An 18,507-nucleotide genomic window follows, 5' to 3' on the forward strand; every position below is an offset into this window, starting at 1 on the left:
TAAAACTGTATCAAAGATATTTGTATGCCAATGAAGTAAACTATAATTGAGAAACATACAAATATTGAAGATGATGAAAATAAATGTCACTAAAATTATAGATTTTCCTGGTAGATATAAAAGACATAGGACAAAATATATGAAAATATATAATTAGGCCAAACATAACCATTTTTTTAGAAACAAAAGTATAAATATCTAATTGATATTCTAATTATATTTCTGAGATTTCAATTATTCATTGTTTTAGGTGAAAGTCTTAATTAGGAAAATTAGAGACCACAAATAAGTGGACATATATATGAATTTCCAAAGTTATTTTTATATGTTATTAAGTTAAAATTAACTCATTCATTCATTTGGCAACCACGCTGAGCCAGGCCAAATGCCAGGCCATGCAGAAGGAGCAGTAAATGGAGTTTCCTCTCAAGTTTTTGAGGTTACTGTTAAGTGTAAGTAGTGATATGCCTAAAATTTTGATTAGATCTTATTAAAGTGCCTTTTTACTCTTAAAATGGGAGCTTTATAATTAGCTAATTATTATTCCCTCAAATTGTACTTAGTATTCCATCTATAGATGCACACAACTGACATTAAATAGATATAAACCTACCAGTTTTTCTAGTTTCTCTAGTTTAAAACACTACTAAAGAAATAAAAAATTAATTATTTTAAGATGCAAGCATTTGTATACGTACCATTTTAGAATGAGATTTTGCTAATGTATATTGTACTTGTGGATGTTTAATTCTTAGAGTTTACTGTCTAAATCTCTTCTCCAAAGGTTAAATACAACTTTCTACAGTTTATTTCTATTATCAGATAATCCCTATTCTATTATAAAATTCAGAAGATTCTAGTAATTAGTCTTGGCAATCTCAAATATGAGTTTGACAATATGCACTTTCTAAATGAATCTTACGGGAAGAGAACAACTTCATTTAATGTTATTAATATTCCTGATAAGCATTCAGTGGACAATTCCAGGACAGGATCTTGATGACATCATAGACCTTGGAACAATGCTCGAATTATTACATTATAACATAGAATTTTCTTGCATTATTTTGATTTTTAGCGTCTAAAATGTCACTCTATTCAATGAGCAAGCTCAAAATAAATGAGCATTTTCTCAGTACTAAGGATAAAACATTTCCTACCCATTTTCCCTATAATTTTAGTGTTGGAACCACCATTCTTTTTAACTATGTCATTAGTCTATGATTTTATTAAGGAATGAGAAATCTTATAAACCTAGTTATTTCCTCTAAAACATTCTCATTTGACCACTTTACACTAATTATATATTTTCAATTAACAGTACATCAAAAGACCCAGAGGGTAGGATGAGTAGTCCATTTTCTATGATTACATAGTAAAAGGTAAATAACTAGGATACAGGATATTTTTAAGATGTGCTAATTCTAATTATAATTACTATAATAATTACAGAAAAGGTGACTCCAATATTTTTCCAATTATTATAATTTTGGTCTTATAATGTTTTTATTTCTTGAAAATTGTTAAGAATACAATTACAATACCTTGCAGGAGTAATATGAAGCCAGAAAATATTGGATTTGCTTTTAAAGATTCAGGACAAGTTTTCAAAATGCTAAAATATTATACAAAAATGAAATAGAGGCTGGGCATGGTGGTTCATGCCTGCAGGTAGCCAGCACTTTGGGAGGCCGAGGAGGGAGGATCACTTGAGGGCAGGAGTTCGAGATGAACCTGGCCAACATGGTGAAACCCCGTCTCTAAGAAAAATACAAAAATTAGCTGGGTGGGGTGGCATGTGCCTGTAATCCCAGCTACTTGGGAGGCTGAGGCAGGAGAATCACTTGAACCCGGGAGGCAGAGGTTGCAGTGAGCTGACACCACACCACTGCACTCCAGTTTGGGCAACAAGAGTGAAACTCTGTCTCAAAACAACAACAACAATGACAAAATGAAATAGAAGTCTGAACTTTCACAAGTGAGAGAATACTACTCTTAAGTGGTATGAAACTGGTTACAAATTTATTTATTGGTCCAAGGAACTGACATGTTTTTGATCACCTATTCTGTGGCATGTTTTTTTCTAGACACTAGAATAATAAATGAGGCAGATATAGTTTCTGCTCTCATTAAACTTACATTTTGACCAAATTAAACAACAATAATAAGAAAATAACATGAACAAGAAAACTATGAGATAAATGCTACATGGATAATTCAAATACAGTAATTTTAAAGAGTGACCCAGGTGGGGCAGCTCATGCCTATAATCCGCAGCACTTTGGGAGGCTGAAGCAGGAGAATCCTTTGAGTCCGGGAGTTCAAGACCAGCCTGAGCAACATGACAAAACCCTGCTTCTATTTTAAAAAAAAGTTGGGGGGGTGGTGGGGGGGCGGGCACGGTGGCTCATGCCTGTAATCCCAGCACTTTGGGAGGCCGAAGTGGGCGGATCATGAGGTCAAGAGATCAAGACCATCATGGCCAACATGGTGAAACCCAGTATCTACTAAAAATACAAAAATTAGCTGGGCGTGGTGGCGCACGCCTGTAGTCCCAGCTACTCAGGAGGCTGAGGCAGGAGAATTGCTTGAACCCAGGAGGCGGAGGTTGCAGTGAGCCGAAATTGTGCCACTGCACTCCAGCCTGGCAATACAGTGAGACTCCATCTCAAAAAAAAAAACAAAAAAAAAGGGAGGGGGGCGACCTGATGGCCACTCTTTCGTTGCTAAGGGGAAGGCCCCACTGAAGAGGTGGCATTGAACAGAGATCTGAGTGACAAGAAGCCAGCAATGTGAAGTTCAGAGCATTTCATGTAGAGCATTCCAGCCAAGGCAAATGTTCTAAGGCATGAACTAGCTTAACATGCTTAAAGAACTCCAAGAATGTCAATTCGCTATGGTGGAGTGGATAAAAAGGAGTAGGAAGCAATGAGGTCAGAGATAGGAGTGAGGCTATCTCATATTTTAGGACAGGGTAGGGATTTATATTTATGTTCTCAGAAGAATGAGAAGTAATGGAAGCATTTTAAGCAGAGAAATCGCATTTTACATTTTAAAATAATTACTTTGGCCTCTTTCTGCTTATGCGGGGATGGGAGGGAAGAGAGTGCATGCAGGAAGCTGAGTTTAGGGCTTACTGCAGTGTCTAGGTGAGATAATATAGTGTCATAAACTGATGTGACAGTTGCAGAGATAGAGGGAAAAGGGTGGATTTGAGATATATATTCGGTAACATAAAGGCTAGAATTTGCTTTTGGATTGAATATGGAGCCAGGGGAGAGGAGAATTGAAGGATTTTCAGATTTTTGCCTTAAGTGACTGGGTGGATGGATAATGTTACTATTTATTAAGGTGGAGAAGAGTAGAAAGGAGTGGGTTCCATTTGAAATATGTTAGAAATCTGGGTGGAGGTGCTAAAGAAGCAATTGCCTTTACAAAGTTTGGAGTCCCAGGAGAAATCAGGATTGGAGATACAAATGTGGAAGTCACTGGCATATGGATAGTATTTAAAAGCCATGGGCCTGGATGGGGCAGATAAGAGGAGCTCATAGATTAAAAAGAGAAGATTGCCTGGAAAATACCTATATAATATTCTAAAGCGGTTGAGATTTAAGTTGTTAGAAGAAAAAATTTAGAGAAAAAAACAAAAGTTCAGTTTTTAGTACATTATAGTTGAAGATATCTAAGTGAAGACATCAAGTAGGTGGTGGGGTATGCGTTTGGAATTGAGGGGAGAGATCTGAGCTTTTAAAAGGACTGTTCCTCAAAACAGAAGGACAAAAAACACAACTTTTTACCCTACCTCCAAACAACACCCAAACCCAGCCCTTCTGTACAACATGAACATTGCTAACCAATATTTTCCTAATAACAGAAAGCACAAGGAAAATAAAGTTTTCTGAGGGGCAATATTTTTATACTTGCATTTTCTTAATGTTTTTGCCAAGAGTTTATATCTCAGCAATGTGTATTTAATTCTCTGATTTTTGATTCTTGGAGAAGAGTTTAGTGTCTGAAGTTAAGGTATAAGAAATAATATCCAAAAGCTGTGTCAACTTCCAGAAGTTAAATTTCATCAGTTTATCCCTATTCTAATAGAAAATTTGGAGGATTCTGGGTATTTGCACTATCTTCAAATATATATGCCTTCAAATATACAAGTTGATTCATACACCATACGATACTGCATATATTCATATACTATATCTTTTCTCCTATGCTATAGGAGATGCTCCCTCATTAGACTGTGAGCCTCACAAGGGTTTAGTTCTTGTCTGTTTTCACCACTGTATTCTAAAAAGTAAGCAAAAGCAAATACAAAATCAAGGAGAGAGGTGTCAATAAAGGCAAAGAAATGGGCAGGGAACCAGAGGGTAGCAGAGGAAGCACACGACATGCAAAACGTGAGCACAGCTAGAGCAACAGGCAGGGGAGGACTCGAAAAAAGAGGGGAAACAATGTGGTGGAGATGGGGGAGAGGGAGAGGATGACCCAGAGGTCAGAGAGCAAGGAGGAGGGACGAGAAGGAAGGATGCAGGACAGGAGGGAGCAAGATGGGTAAGGGAGGCGGGGAGAAGAAGGGCCAGAAGAAAAGGGGGCTTTTTAGATTTCAAGTAATAGGAGAGAGGGGAGGCAAATGAGCCCAGGGGAGAAAGAGAGGGGATGTAAGACAAAAAGGAAATGAGACACCTTGTTTGAAAGCACTTATTCCATATCAGGAACTAAAGAAATATTAGTTTCACTCATTCAAATTAATTTCAAACTCGATTTCCTTTAAAAAAATCCTAAATCCTTCTGAAATAAAGTCAATTTTATGGCAAACAACAGAATACTGTAGTGGTTAGGAGAATGGGTTTGAATACCATTGCCATGCAGAATTATCTGAGGGTCTGGCAAAGGGGAATTGTTTGATACCACTAAGGGTGTAGAGAATAACAGAAGTTTAGAAAGATAGTACCTCAAGACAGGGATGCCCTCTCTCACCACTCCTATTCAACATAGTGTTGGAAGTTCTGGCCAGGGCAATTAGGCAGGAGAAGGAAATAAAGGGTATTCAATTAGGAAAAGAGGAAGTCAAATTGTCTCTGTTTGCAGACGACATGATTGTATACCTAGAAAACCCCATTGTCTCAGCCCAAAATCTCCTTAAGCTGATAAGCAACTTCAGCAAAGTCTCAGGATACAAAATCAATGCCCAAAAATCACAAGCATTCTTATACACCAATAACAGACAAACAGAGAGCCAAATCATGAATGAACTCCCATTCACAATTGCTTCAAAGAGAATAAAATACTTAGGAATCCAACTTACAAGGGACGTGAAGGACCTCTTCAAGGAGAATTACAAACCACTGCTCAATGAAATAAAAGAGGATACAAACAAATGGAAGAATATTCCATGCTCACGGATAGGAAGAATCAATATTGTGAAAATGGCCATACTGCCCAAGGTAATTTATAGATTCAAATGCCATCCCCATCAAGCTACTAATGACTTTCTTCACAGAATTGGAAAAAACTACTTTAAAGTTCATATGGAACCAAAAAAGAGCCCGCATTGCCAAGTCAATCCTAAGCCAAAAGAACAAAGCTGGAGGCATCACGCTACCTGACTTCAAACTATACTACAAGGCTACAGTAACCAAAACAGCATGGTACTGGTACCAAAACAGAGATATAGATCAATGGAACAGAACAGAGCCCTCAGAAATAACGCCATATATCTACAAGTATCTGATCTTTGACAAAACTGAGAAAAACAAGCAATGGGGAAAGGATTCCTTATTTAATACATGGTGCTGGGAAAACTGGCTAGCCATATGTAGAAAGCTGAAACTGGATCCCTTCCTTACACCTTATACAAAAATTAATTCAAGATGGATTAAAGACTTAAACGTTAGACCTAAAACCATAAAAACCCTAGAAGAAAACCTAGGCATTACCATTCAGGACATAGGCATGGGCAAGGACTTCATATCTAAAACACCAAAAGCAATGGCAACAAAAGCCAAAATTGACAAATGGGATCTAATTAAACTAAAGAACTTCTGCACAGAAAAAGAAACTACCATCAGAGTGAACAGGCAACCTACAAAATGGGAGAAAATTTTCACAACCTACTCATCTGACAAAGGGCTAATATCCAGAATCTACAATGAACTCAAATAAATTTACAAGAAAAAAACAAATAACCCCATCAAAAAGTGGGCAAAGGATATGAACAGACACTTCTCAAAAGAAGACATTTATGCAGCCAAAAGACACATGAAAAAATGCTCATTATCACTGGCCATCAGAGAAATGCAAATCAAAACCACAATGAGGTACCATCTCACACCAGTTAGAATGATGATCATTAAAAAGTCAGGAAACAACAGGTGCTGGAGAAGATGTGGAAAATTAGGAACACTTTTACACTGTTGGTGGGACTGTAAACTAGTTCAACCGTTGTGGAAGTCAGTGTGGCAATTCCTCAGGGATCTAGAACTAGAAATACCATTTGACCCAGCCATCTCATTACTGGGTATATACCCAAAGGACTATAAATCATGCTGCTGTAAAGACACATGCACACGTATGTTTATTGCAGCACTATTCACAATAGCAAAGACTTGGAACCAACCCAAATGTCCAACAGTGATAGACTGGATTAAGAAAATGTGGCACATATACACCATGGAATACTATGCAGCCATAAAAAATGAAGAGTTCATGTCCTTTGTAGGGACATGGATGAAATTGGAAATCATCATTCTCAGTAAACTATCACAAGGACAAAAAACCAAACACCACATGTTCTCACTCATAGATGGGAATTGAACAATGAGAACACATGGACACAGGAAGGGGAACATCACACTCTGGGGAGTGTTGTGGGGTGGGGGAGGGGGGAGGGAGAGCATTAGGAGAGATATCTAATGCTAAATGACGAGTTAATGGGTGCAGCACACCACCATGGCACATGTATACATATGTAACTAACCTGCACATTGTGCACATGTACCCTAAAACTTAAAGTATAATAATAATAAAAATAAATAAATAATAAATAAATAAATAAATAAAAAGATAGTACTTCTCCAGCTGTAAAGCACATACGTTAACTTAGTATGCACAATAACTTTATGAGGTGAGAAAACTGAGGCACCTAGAAATTTAAGTAACTGGCCCAAAGTCACAGATCTTACAAGTGAAAGAGCTGGGTTTTTAACTCAAGCAGTGTGGTTTTGGAATTAGTGATTTTATTCACTCCATACACAGACTCTCAAAGAGATTAACAGAAAGTGTATAAACATAATTTGAGAACATAATTACCCTAAAAATGATGGATCTTATTCATGATCAAAACGGCAATTATAACTAGAGAAACAAGGCTCTTTCACACCATTTCTAAAGGAGAATCAGTAATAAAAAGATAAAATCAGGAGAAAATACGACAAAAGTCCATTGTGACCAGTACATTCTACTAATAACAGCTTCTTGAATTGGATAATTTTATTTTGGACTTTTTGTTCTTCTTCCTGTTTTCTCTTTCATGTAATCAATCTGTTGCTAAAATTCCACTCTAAATTTTCTGCAGAATTATTTTTAGGATTGTCGTTTCTTCTTCCAAGGAAACTAGCAGGGCGCCACAGCTGGATTAATAAACAATTTGGAGCGAGAGAGATGAATGTCAGTGGAAGCAGATAATAGCCAACAGTTATAATCAATTTCCTTTGAATTAAATATTTTAATTGCTCCTCAAATCCAGTGTCACTTAGAATCCTCACTGGATGTGAATATATGAATCAGGGTTAGCAGCTCATAAGGACTGTCCCCGCATGGCCCTAAGGTATTGGAAAAGGAGAAGGAGGAGGAGGCATTTCTCCTACTAGTCCTTGCCATGGACATTAACTACACCCTGCAGTCCAGGGCCATTCTGCATAATATATTGTGGGAAGACAAGGATGACATGAGAAGAGACTTTTAAAATGGGAAATTTCTCCCTAAACACTGCAAATTTCTCTATAAACAAGAAACACATAGACTCACTTTTTCATTGTAGATGTCCCCAAGCATTGTACTTGCTCTCACCAAATCTAGGCTTTGAAAATTTTTTCTTGCAATTTTCACAAATTTTTTCAAGTATTTAATTGCTTCTGTCATCTCTCCTTGGCTAGAATGAATGAAATAGGAGTCAATGGAGTATCATCTCACTTAATGTCACAGTAAAGAGGAAGTATCTTGTGTCTTTGCTGTAGAAAATGCAAGATGGTTATCAGGATAATAAGATTTAATATGTAAATACCAAATTAAAAATATATGGCTTGTTTTTCTTGGAGCATACATTGAATTAAAACTGAAACTTTTAAATCCTCATGCATTGCTAATAGAAATGTAAAATGGTACATCTTCTTGGGAAAACAGCTTGGCATTTCCTCAAAAACTTTAACATAGAGTTACCATATGACCCAGAAATTTTACTCCAAAATATATACCCAAGTGAAGCAAAAATATGTCAACACAAAAAGTCATATACATGAAAGTTCATAGCAGCATTATTCATAATAGCCAAGGCATGAAAACAATTGAAATGTATATCAACTGATGAATGGGTAAACAAAATGTGTTGTATACCTACAATGAAATATTATTCAGTCTTAAAAAAGAATGAGGTAGGCCGGGCACGGTGGCTCATGCCTGTAATCCCAGCACTTTGGGAGGCCCAGGTGGGCGGATCACGAGGTCAGGAGATTGAGACCATCCTGGCTAACATGGTGAAACCCCATCTCTACTAAAAATATAAAAAATTAGCCAGGCGTGGTGGCGGGCACCTGTAGTCTCAGCTACTCAGGAGGCTGAGGCAGGAGAATGGCATGAACCTGGGAGGCAGAGCTTGCAGTGAGCTGAGATCACAGCCTGGGCAACAGAGCAAGACTCCTGTCTCAAAAAAAAAAAAGAATGAGGTAGTGATACATGTTGCAACATGGATGAAACTTGAAAATATGCTAAGTGAAAGAAGCCAGACAACAAAAGATCACACACCATATGAGCCCATTTATACGACATGTCCAGAATGGCAAATCCATGAGATGGAAAGTAGGCTAGTGGTCGCTAGAGGCTGAGGAAAGTGGAGGATTGAGAAATGACAAATAATGGGTACAAGGTTTCCTTTTAGGGTGATTGAAATTAGATAGTGGCCATGGTTGCTCAACCCCGTGAGTACACTAAAAACCACTGAATTGTAGACTTTAAATTTTTAAAGTGAGGACTCTTTTAAATTGAAGACTTTTAAAGTCTACAATTGTTAAAGTCATAATTGTATAGCATAAGAATTATGTCTCACTAAAGCTGTTTTTTTAAAAAAAAACTTTTAAAAGTTTATAAAAGGCTAATACTAGCTTACTCTTGAAAGCTTTCATTGGTAGTGAAAGCTCAGGTGTCACTAAAGTCACATATACAAGTGTTACATATCCTCACAAAATGTTCAGGAAGACACATAATTTCTAGCAGAGAATTGGGCATATAGTAAGCATTAATACATTTTTCAATGAAGTAATGTTGAAAATTTGAGAAGGGAGACACATATGCTGCACACATGAAAGCTAAGCATCCAGGTAAACTGTGAGAACCTTAAGGCATATAGATGTTTGGAGTCTATGATTGTGAACTCCTGACCCTTGGATATTCCAGTAACATCAAGAAACTTTGGGAGCCTAGCAAATGTCCCAAAATTTGCTAGTTGCTGGGGAATAAGGTTCCTGTGCTTGAGGAGTTTCACTGTCAATTTGGAGAAATAAGTGTATAAATTCATACATGGGATCAATTGTGACAGGTACTGACTTGTATACAGTGCTTTGAAACCTGGAGTACATTCATTCACCTATCCTCGTAAGAACATGTCTAGCAGGGTTTTTTTTTTTTTCTGGGTTTTCTAAGTGTGACTCCAAATTCTTTTGGCTATTTCTAAAGACTGAACCCACCTCTCAACTGGGGCTATTTAAAAGAACATGTTGCAAGTTCAGAAAGTATTTTCTTTAAAAAAAAAAAAAAAGGATACATGTGTAGAACATACAGGTTTGTTACATAGATCTACCTGGGCCGTGGTGGTTTGCTGCACCTATTGATCCATCCTCTAAATTCCCTCCCCTCAATCCCCACCCTTCAACAGGCCCTGGTGTGTGTTGTTCTCCTTTCTGTGTCCTTGTGTTCTTAGTGTTCAACTCCCACTTGTGTGAGTGAGAACATGTGGTGTTTGGTCTTCTGTTCCTATGTTAACTTGCTGAGGATGGTGGCTTCCAGCTTCATCCGTGTCCCCACAAAGCACATGATCTCATTCTTTCAATGGCTGCATAGTATTCCATGGTGTATATGTACCACATTTTCTTTATCCAGTCTATCATTGATGGGCATTTGGGTTAGTTCCATGTCTTTGCTATTGTAAATAGTGCTGCAATAAACATACGTGTGCATGTGTCTTTATAGTAGAATGATGTAGGTTTACTGAATCATTTTCTGTAGGATCCTTTGGGTATATATCCAGTAATGGGGTTGCTGGGTCAAATGATATTGCTGCTTCCAGATCTTTGAGGAATCACCATACTCTCTTCCACATTGGTTGAACTAATTTAACTTCCACCAACAGTGTATAAGTGTTCCTATTTCTCCACAGCCTCACCAGAAACTATTGTTTCCTGACTTTTTAATAGTTGTCATTCTGACTGGCATGAGGTGGTATCTCATTGTGGTTTTGATTTGCATTTCTCTGAAGATCAGTGATGTTGAGCTTTTTTTCATGTTTGTTGGCTGCATAAATGTCTTCTTTTGAGAAGTGTCTGTTCATATCCTTTTTCCACTGTTTGATGGGGTTGTTTGTTTTTTTCTTGTAAATATATTTAAGTTCCTTGAAAATTCTGGATATTAGACCTTTGTCAGATGGGTGGATTGCGAAAGTGTTCTCCCATTCTGTAGGTTGCCTGTTCACTCTGATGATAGTTTCTTTTGCTATGCAGAAGCTCTTTAGTTTAATTAGATCCCATTTGTCAATTTTTGTTTTTGTTGCAATTGCTTTTGGTGTTTTTGCCATGACGTCATTGCCTGTGCCTATGTCCTGAATGGTATCGCCTAGGTTTACTTCTAGGGTTTTTATGGTTTGGAGTTTTACATTTAAGTCTTTAATTCATCTTGAGTTAGTTTTCGTATAAGGTGTAAGGAAGGGGTCCAGTTTCAGTTTTCTGCATATGGCTAGCCAGTTTTCCCAGCACCATTTACTGAATAGGAGATCCTTTCCCCATTGATTGTTTTTGTCAGGCTTGTTGAAGATCAGATGGTTGTAGATGTGTGGTGTTATTTCTGAGGTCTCTGTTCTGATCCACTGGTCTATATGTCTGTTTTGGTATGAGTACCATGCTGTTTTGGTTAGTGTAGCCTTGTAGTATAGTTTGAAGTCAGGTAGCATGATGCCTCCAGCTTTGTTCTTTTGGCTTAAGATTGTCCTGGCTATATGGGGTCTTCTTTGATTCCACATGAAATTTAAAATAGTTTTCTCTAATTCTGTGAAGAATGTCAATGGTAGTTTGATAGGAATAGCATTGAATCTATAAATTACTTTGAGCAGTATGGCCATTTTCATGATACTGATTCTTCCTATCCATGGGGATGGAATGTTTCTCCATTTGTTTGTTTTCTCTCTTATTTCCTTCAGTAGTGGTTTGTAGTGCTCCTTGAAGAGGTCCTTCACATCTCTTGTTAGCTGCATTCCTAGGTGTTTTATTCCCTTTGTAGCAATTGTGAATGGGAGTTCATTCATGATTTGGCTCTCTGCTTGCCTACTGTTGATGTAAAGGAATACTTGTGATTTTCGCACATTGATTTTGTATCCTGAGACTTTGTTGAAGTTGCTTCTCAGCTTAAGGAGATTTTGGGCTGAGACAATGGGATTTTCTAAATATACAATCATGTCATCTGCAAACAGAGACAATTTCACTTCCTCTCTTCCTGTTTGAATACCCTTTATTTCTTTCTCTTGCCTGATTGCCCTGGCCAGAACATCCAAAACTATGTTGAATAGAAGTGGTGAAAGAAGGTATCCTTGTCTTGTGCCGGTTTTCAAAGGAAATGCTTTCAGCTTTTACCCATTCAATATGATATTGGCTGTGGGTTTGTCATAAATAGTTCTTATTATTTTGAGAGATGTTCCATCAATACCCAGTTTATTGCGAGTTTTTAACATGAAGGGATGTTGTATTTTATCGAAGGCCTTTTCTGCATCTATTGAGGTAATTCTGTTGTTTTTGTCATTGGCTCTGTTCATGTGATGGGTTACATTTATTGATTTGCTTATGTTGAGCCAGCCTTGCATCCCAGAGATGAAGCTGACTTGATCGTGGTGGGTAAGTTTTTAATGTGCTGCTGGAATCAGTCTGCCAGGATTTTACTGAGAATTTTCACATTGATGTTCATCAGGGATATTGGCCTGAAATTTTCTTTTTTTTGTTGTGTCTTTTCCTGATTTTGGTATCAGGATGATGCTGGCTTCATAAAATGAGTTAGAGGAAATTCCTTCCTTTCAATTGTTTGGAATAGTTCCAGAAGGAATAGCATCAGCTCCTCTTTGTATATCTGGCAGAATTCACCTGTGAATTTGTCTGGTCCTGGGCTTTTTTGGTTGTTAGGCTATTAATTACTGCCACAATTTCAGAGCTTGTTATTGGTCTATTCAGGGATCCAACTTCTTCCTGGTTTAGTCTTGGTAAGGTGTATGCATCCAGGAATTTATCCATTTCTTCTAGATTTTCTAGTTTATTTGTGTACAGTTGTTTACCGTATTCTCTGTTAGTAGTTTGTATTTCTGTGGGGTCAGTGGTGATATCCCCTTTATCATTTTTTATTGTGTCTATTTGATTGTTCTCTCTCTTCTTCTATATTAGTCTTGCTAGCAGTTTATCTATTTTATTAATTTTTTCATAAAACCAGCTCCTGGATTCATTGATTTTTTGGAGGGTTTTTCATGTTTCTATCTCCCTCAATTCTTCGGTGATGTTAGTTATTTCTTGTCTTCTGCTAGCTTTTGGATTAGTTTGCTCTTGCCTCTCAAACTCTTTTAATTGTGAGGTTAGTGTGTCTATTTTAGATCTTTCCCACTTTCTCCTGTGGGCATTTAGTTCTATAAATTGCCCTTTTAACACTGCTTTAGCTGTGTCTTAGAGTTTCTGTTATGTTGTCTCTTTGCTCTCATTGGTTTCAAAGAACTTCTTAATTTCCATCCTAATTTCGTTATTTATCCAGTAGTCATTCAGGAGCAAGGTGTTCAATTTCCACGTAATTTTGCAGTTTTGAGTGAGTTTCTCAATCCTGAATTCTAATTTGATTGCACTGTGATCTGAGAGACTTTGTTATGATTTCAGTTCTTTTGCATTTGCTGAGGAGTGTTTTACTTCCAATTATGTGGTCAATTTTAGAATAAGTGCCATGTGGCACTGAGAAGAATGTATGTTCTGTTGATTTGGGGTAGAGAGTTCTGTAGCTGTCTACTAGGTCCACTTGATCCAGAGCTGAGTTCAAGTCCTGAATATTCTTGTTAATTTTCTGTCTCGTTAATCTGCCTAATACTGACAGTGGGTTGTTAAAGTCTCCCACAATTATTGTGTGGGAGACTAAGTCTCTTTCTAGGTCTCTAAGAACTTGTTTTATGAATCTGGGTGCTCCTGCATTGGGTGCATATATATTTAGAATAATTAGTCCTTCTTGTTGAATTGTTCCCTTTACCATTATGTAATGCTCTTCTTTGTCTTTTTGGATTGTTGTTGGTTTAAAGTCTGCTTTGTCAGAGACTAGGATTGCAACCCCTGCTTTTTTTTTTTTTTAATTTCCATTTGCTTGGTAAATTTTTCTTCGTCCCTTTATGTCAAGCCTGTGTGTGTCTCTGCAGGTAAGATGGGTCTCTTGAATACAGCACACCAATGGGTCTTGACTCCTTATCCAATTTGCCAGTCTGTGTCTTTTAATTGGGGCATTTGGCCCACTTACATTTAAGGTTAGTGTTGTTATGTGTGAATTTGATCCTGTCATCATAATGCTATGTGGTTATTTTGCACACTAGTTAATGCAGTTTCTTCATAGTGTCATTGGTCTTTATATTTTGGTGTGTTTTTGCAGTGGCTGGTACCAGTTTTTCCTTTCCATATTTAGTGCTTCTTTCAGGGAAGCACCAGGAAAGGCCTGGTGGTAACAAAATCCCTCAGCATTTGCTTGTCTGGAAAGGATTTTATTTCTCATTCACTTATGAAGCTTAGTTTGACTGGATATGAAATTCTGGATTGAAAATTATTTTCCTTAAGAATGTTGAATATTGGCCCCCAATCTCTTCTGGCTTGTAGAGTTTCTGCTGAGATGTCTGCTGTTAGTCTGATGGGCTTCCCTTTGTAGGTGACCTGGCCTTTCTTTCTGGCCGCCCTTAACAGTTTTTCCTTCATTTCGACCTTGGAGAATCTGATGATCATGTTTCTTGGGTTTGATCTTCTCATGGAGTATCTTAATGGCATTCTCTGTATTTCCTGAATTTGCATGTTGGCCTATCTTGCTAGGTTGGGAAAATTCTCCTGGATAATATCCTGAAGTGTATTTTCCAGGTTGTTTCCATTCTCCCCATCTCCTCTGGTACTCCAATCAATTGTAGGCTCGGTCTTTTCATGAAGTCCCATATTTCTTGGAGGCTTTGTTCATTCCTTTTCATTCTTTTTTCTCTATTCTTGTCTGCATGTCTTATTTCAGTAAGGTGGCCTTCAAACTCTGATATGCTTTCTTCTGCTTGGCTGATTCAGCTGTTGATACTTGTGTATGCTTCATGAAGTTCTCGTGCTGTGTTTTTCAGCTCCATCAGGTCGTTTATGTTCCTCTCTAAACTGGTTATTCTAGTTAGGAATTCCTCTAACCTTTTATCAAGGTTCTTAGCTTGTTTGCATTGGGTTAGAACATGCTCCTTTAGCTCATCGTAGTTTTTTATTACCTATCTTCTGTAGCCTACTTCTGCCACTTCATCCATTTGATCCTTCATCCATGTCTGTGCCCACATCCCTTGGCTGGAGGGAGGGGGCTCCCCTTCCCCGTGTGGCTCTCAGGTGGGCCACCACACCACACTGCTCTTCCCTGTCTCCGTGGGTCCTGCCTGCCTTCTAGTCAATTTTGATGACAGCATCTGGATACCTTGGTTGCTGGTGAAGGATTCACACACTTATTATGGTTTATTCTGATGGGAGCCCCAGCTTCTTGTAGGCCATCTTGGCCCCACCCCCACGGTAGCATTTCTATATGCCCCAGAAGGTATTTTCAAAGAAGTTTATTTTAAACAAGTATTGGTAGGATTAGGGTTATCTCCTTGATTAACCTCCCAAGGTTTGGAAAACATTCATTTTCACAGGTAAACAGTGATATGTTTTTAAAAATAAGTTAGATTACTTTAAAGTCAAAATGAGTTATGGTAGAATTTAGAAAGATGTACGTTTGAATCTCAGCTCAGCCTCTTAGATTAATAACTTTGATCATACTAAAGTTATGAAACTGAAGAAAACTTTTGTCTCTTCATTTCAAAAATGGCCACAAGTTGCTGTGGGATTAAAAATTGTGTAAATGTATAGCTTGGCATGTAGTAGGGATTCAATAAACGGCACTAGTGTTATTATTATCTCTCAGTGAAATAAACAACTATCACATTCACAGCTCTCTACTTGACATTGTCTACCACAAGCCAAGAGGCAAATTCAATTTAGCTAAGCAATCCTTCCTGAAAACATTCATCATGTGATGAATTAAACACCCTTGATTTTAATGTATGCTCTGCAAATCAGTCACATAAAGTCCTGGTGTCTATTTTCTAAGGGGCAAAATCAAATAGCTAACATTTTTTGTTTACTTGAGTATCAGGTATTATCAAATACATTTTTTTTCCTCTTATTGGTAAAAGAGTCTTCTACATATCAGACATAGGATGAAATTTTATGTTACTGCAGCTGTGAATACTACTTTTTATAATTCTGTCCTCACTTTTTCATACTAAAATTATGACCGATCTTCCACATATAGGCATAGGTCAGTTCTCCAGAAAAATCATGAATTATTGGAGGAAATTCTCAAATGCAGGCATAGAGTAAAATATAATGAGAGGTTCACCGATTATTTTAATTTAAATATTTGTTTTGTGAAACTAAAAGTTATTGAGAGAGCTTGAGTATAAAATATTAATAAAGAAAATACATTATTTAGAATTTTGAGTGAACTTGTGGATTTCTAGGGCTAAAAATGTTCTATCAAATTGTTAATTTTTCACACTCTTTCCTAGGCTATACTATTCAAGAAAAAATTGATGGGGGAAACATGATGATTTCTCTGAATATCACTTCAAAACCTTAGGGAAAATTATTATTATTAATTATTTAGCTAAGATGGACTCACTGAAGCTTATTTATGTTCATGTTTCTAAAAACCAATATATTTTTGAAGAAAGTACATTTTGAATTAGATTTGGCCTGCTGAGGATTGTTAAATCAAGATATATACAAACAAAGAAACAAGCAAAAAAAACTAAGTTTAGAGTATGAGAAACACAAAATAGTATAAATAAAACTATTGCTGGGTAATTCATGTCATTTTTCTTCCAAAGGAGCAATAGATCTCCAAAACATACAAAATTATCTGGAACTTGCTCTAACAAATAATGCTAGAGAAAAAAGTCTTATTATTGTAAGTCATTTGCTTTACTCAATGAATGTATAGGTCTACAGCCAGCAAACTTGTTAATGCAACATCTGAAATATTAACATTATATGCTGGTTAAAGGTTTTCCAAATTTAAAAGTTAGCGACAGATTTAGAAGCCATTCTTTCTATGGAAGGGGAAAACACCAAATATTTTCTTACAGAAAGGGTACAGCTTATTTGTATAAGTTAAAGGACAAGGTTAAAATGTTAGATAAATATTAATTCCAGTTTTCTATATGCAGTGCACAGGTGCAACTTGAACAGCATATTATATGGTATAATCATTAAATTCATTCAACCAGACCTTAGAGAGTTAAAAACATATATTCGGAGGAACAGGACTCCTCGGTCCAAAGAATGAGAATGAAACAGTGCAGAATATTTGTGTATCAAGGTGATTCCAGTTTCCAACTGGGAAAACAGGACCGTTAACACCCACGTCCCTTGACAACTGTCCAATTATGTATATCACACTTGGCCTACTGTTTGCAGTAGAAGTAATCAATAAAGGATGTGGTTGAGTGAACATAGATTTTGGTTGAACCAATGCATGAAAACTTAATCATTTACTCAGAGAGAAGAAATCAAATAGAGCAGAGATGAAACAGCCACTAAGGGGTTTGTTGATTGTGCCACCAAGTTTGTGGGCCACAGATGAAAGTAATAAGGCAAATGGGATCAGTGACAGGAGAAAATGCAAAAAGCTGTTCTTAATTTCATGAATTAATAGATATGTTTTGATGTATTTTTTTGGTCATTTTTAGGAAATTTCACATCAAAGCCTGGATGTTCCATTTTAAAGAATATATGAAAATTACTAGGGCGTGTCATTTCTCTCAAGCAAGAAAAAATTAATTTTCAGCTATAACAGAAAGGTAATTTTCACACTTGAAACTTTGTACTGATTGATTTAAAGATCTCCATTGTGGAAAGTTTTCTAGGAAATAATTTAACTTGAGTTTGCAAGAAAATTTACAATTGGTATGGAATAAACCCAGAGATGGGTTAGTTGTGACCAATATGTATTAAACATATTTTTGTGAATTTTTTTCTCTGTATTCTTTTAAATAATCTGAGTATTTTGGAAAGTTGTGGCATTTCTGTAAATGAACTACTTCAGTAAATGAGGCAAAAAGAGAAATGCCATAAGGAAAATATAGGGATTTTCCCTCTCTGTATTTACTCAAACTGTCTGTCTGTATAATAATAATATTTACTTGTAATTTCTCAACTGGCTTTCTCTTTGTTTTATGGACCATAATTCTAGCTTTTATTGTAGTTTCACAAAGCAATTGTTAGTATTTTAGAACATCAACTCTTTTCTTCACTATTATTCCAAGTAGGGGAAGAATGATATTATAAATGCTTATTTTCTGCTATGCTGCTTAAAGTCTTATGCAATTAATATTATTCAGATCAATGGCAAAAATAACAAAACTTGTTCACTTATTAACACCTTCCCCAATAACTCTAACACCAAGTCTGTATCTATTAATAATATCACCAGACAGGCAACTCTGTATTACCAAATCCTCAGTCTTGAGGGATTGTGGTGTGTTTTTCAATTGAGGGCTTAGTATACATTCTTATAACCATTTTAGAAGCTTCCAGCCTTAGATCTTATTCACCGTTCATGCACGCTCAGCTGATGGCCTTAGACACACACTTATCCCAGACATGGCTATCCTCTTCCATTTCCTTTAAAGATATAAAATATGTTTATAGAGATAGGGCTACCATTAGTGAAACTTGTGCAATTGCACAGGTTAGGAAA

The 18,507-nt window shown here is 36.8% G+C and overlaps 1 protein-coding gene across 14 annotated transcripts in view; it reads right to left on the reverse strand.

Moving 5' to 3' along the window:
- The window catches only part of TTC29 (tetratricopeptide repeat domain 29), a 243,679-nt gene that overhangs the window by 112,557 nt on the left and 112,615 nt on the right, over positions 1-18,507 (reverse strand). For all 14 annotated transcript variants that reach the window (XM_063808348.1, XM_063808344.1, XM_063808382.1 and 11 more), the window contains one exon: positions 8,032-8,155. In XM_063808348.1, the coding sequence (XP_063664418.1) occupies positions 8,032-8,155 (124 nt within the window). The remainder of the gene's footprint in view (positions 1-8,031; positions 8,156-18,507) is intronic.

Source organism: Pan troglodytes, chromosome 3, assembly GCF_028858775.2.
Source record: "Pan troglodytes isolate AG18354 chromosome 3, NHGRI_mPanTro3-v2.0_pri, whole genome shotgun sequence".
Lineage (NCBI taxonomy): Eukaryota > Metazoa > Chordata > Mammalia > Primates > Hominidae > Pan > Pan troglodytes.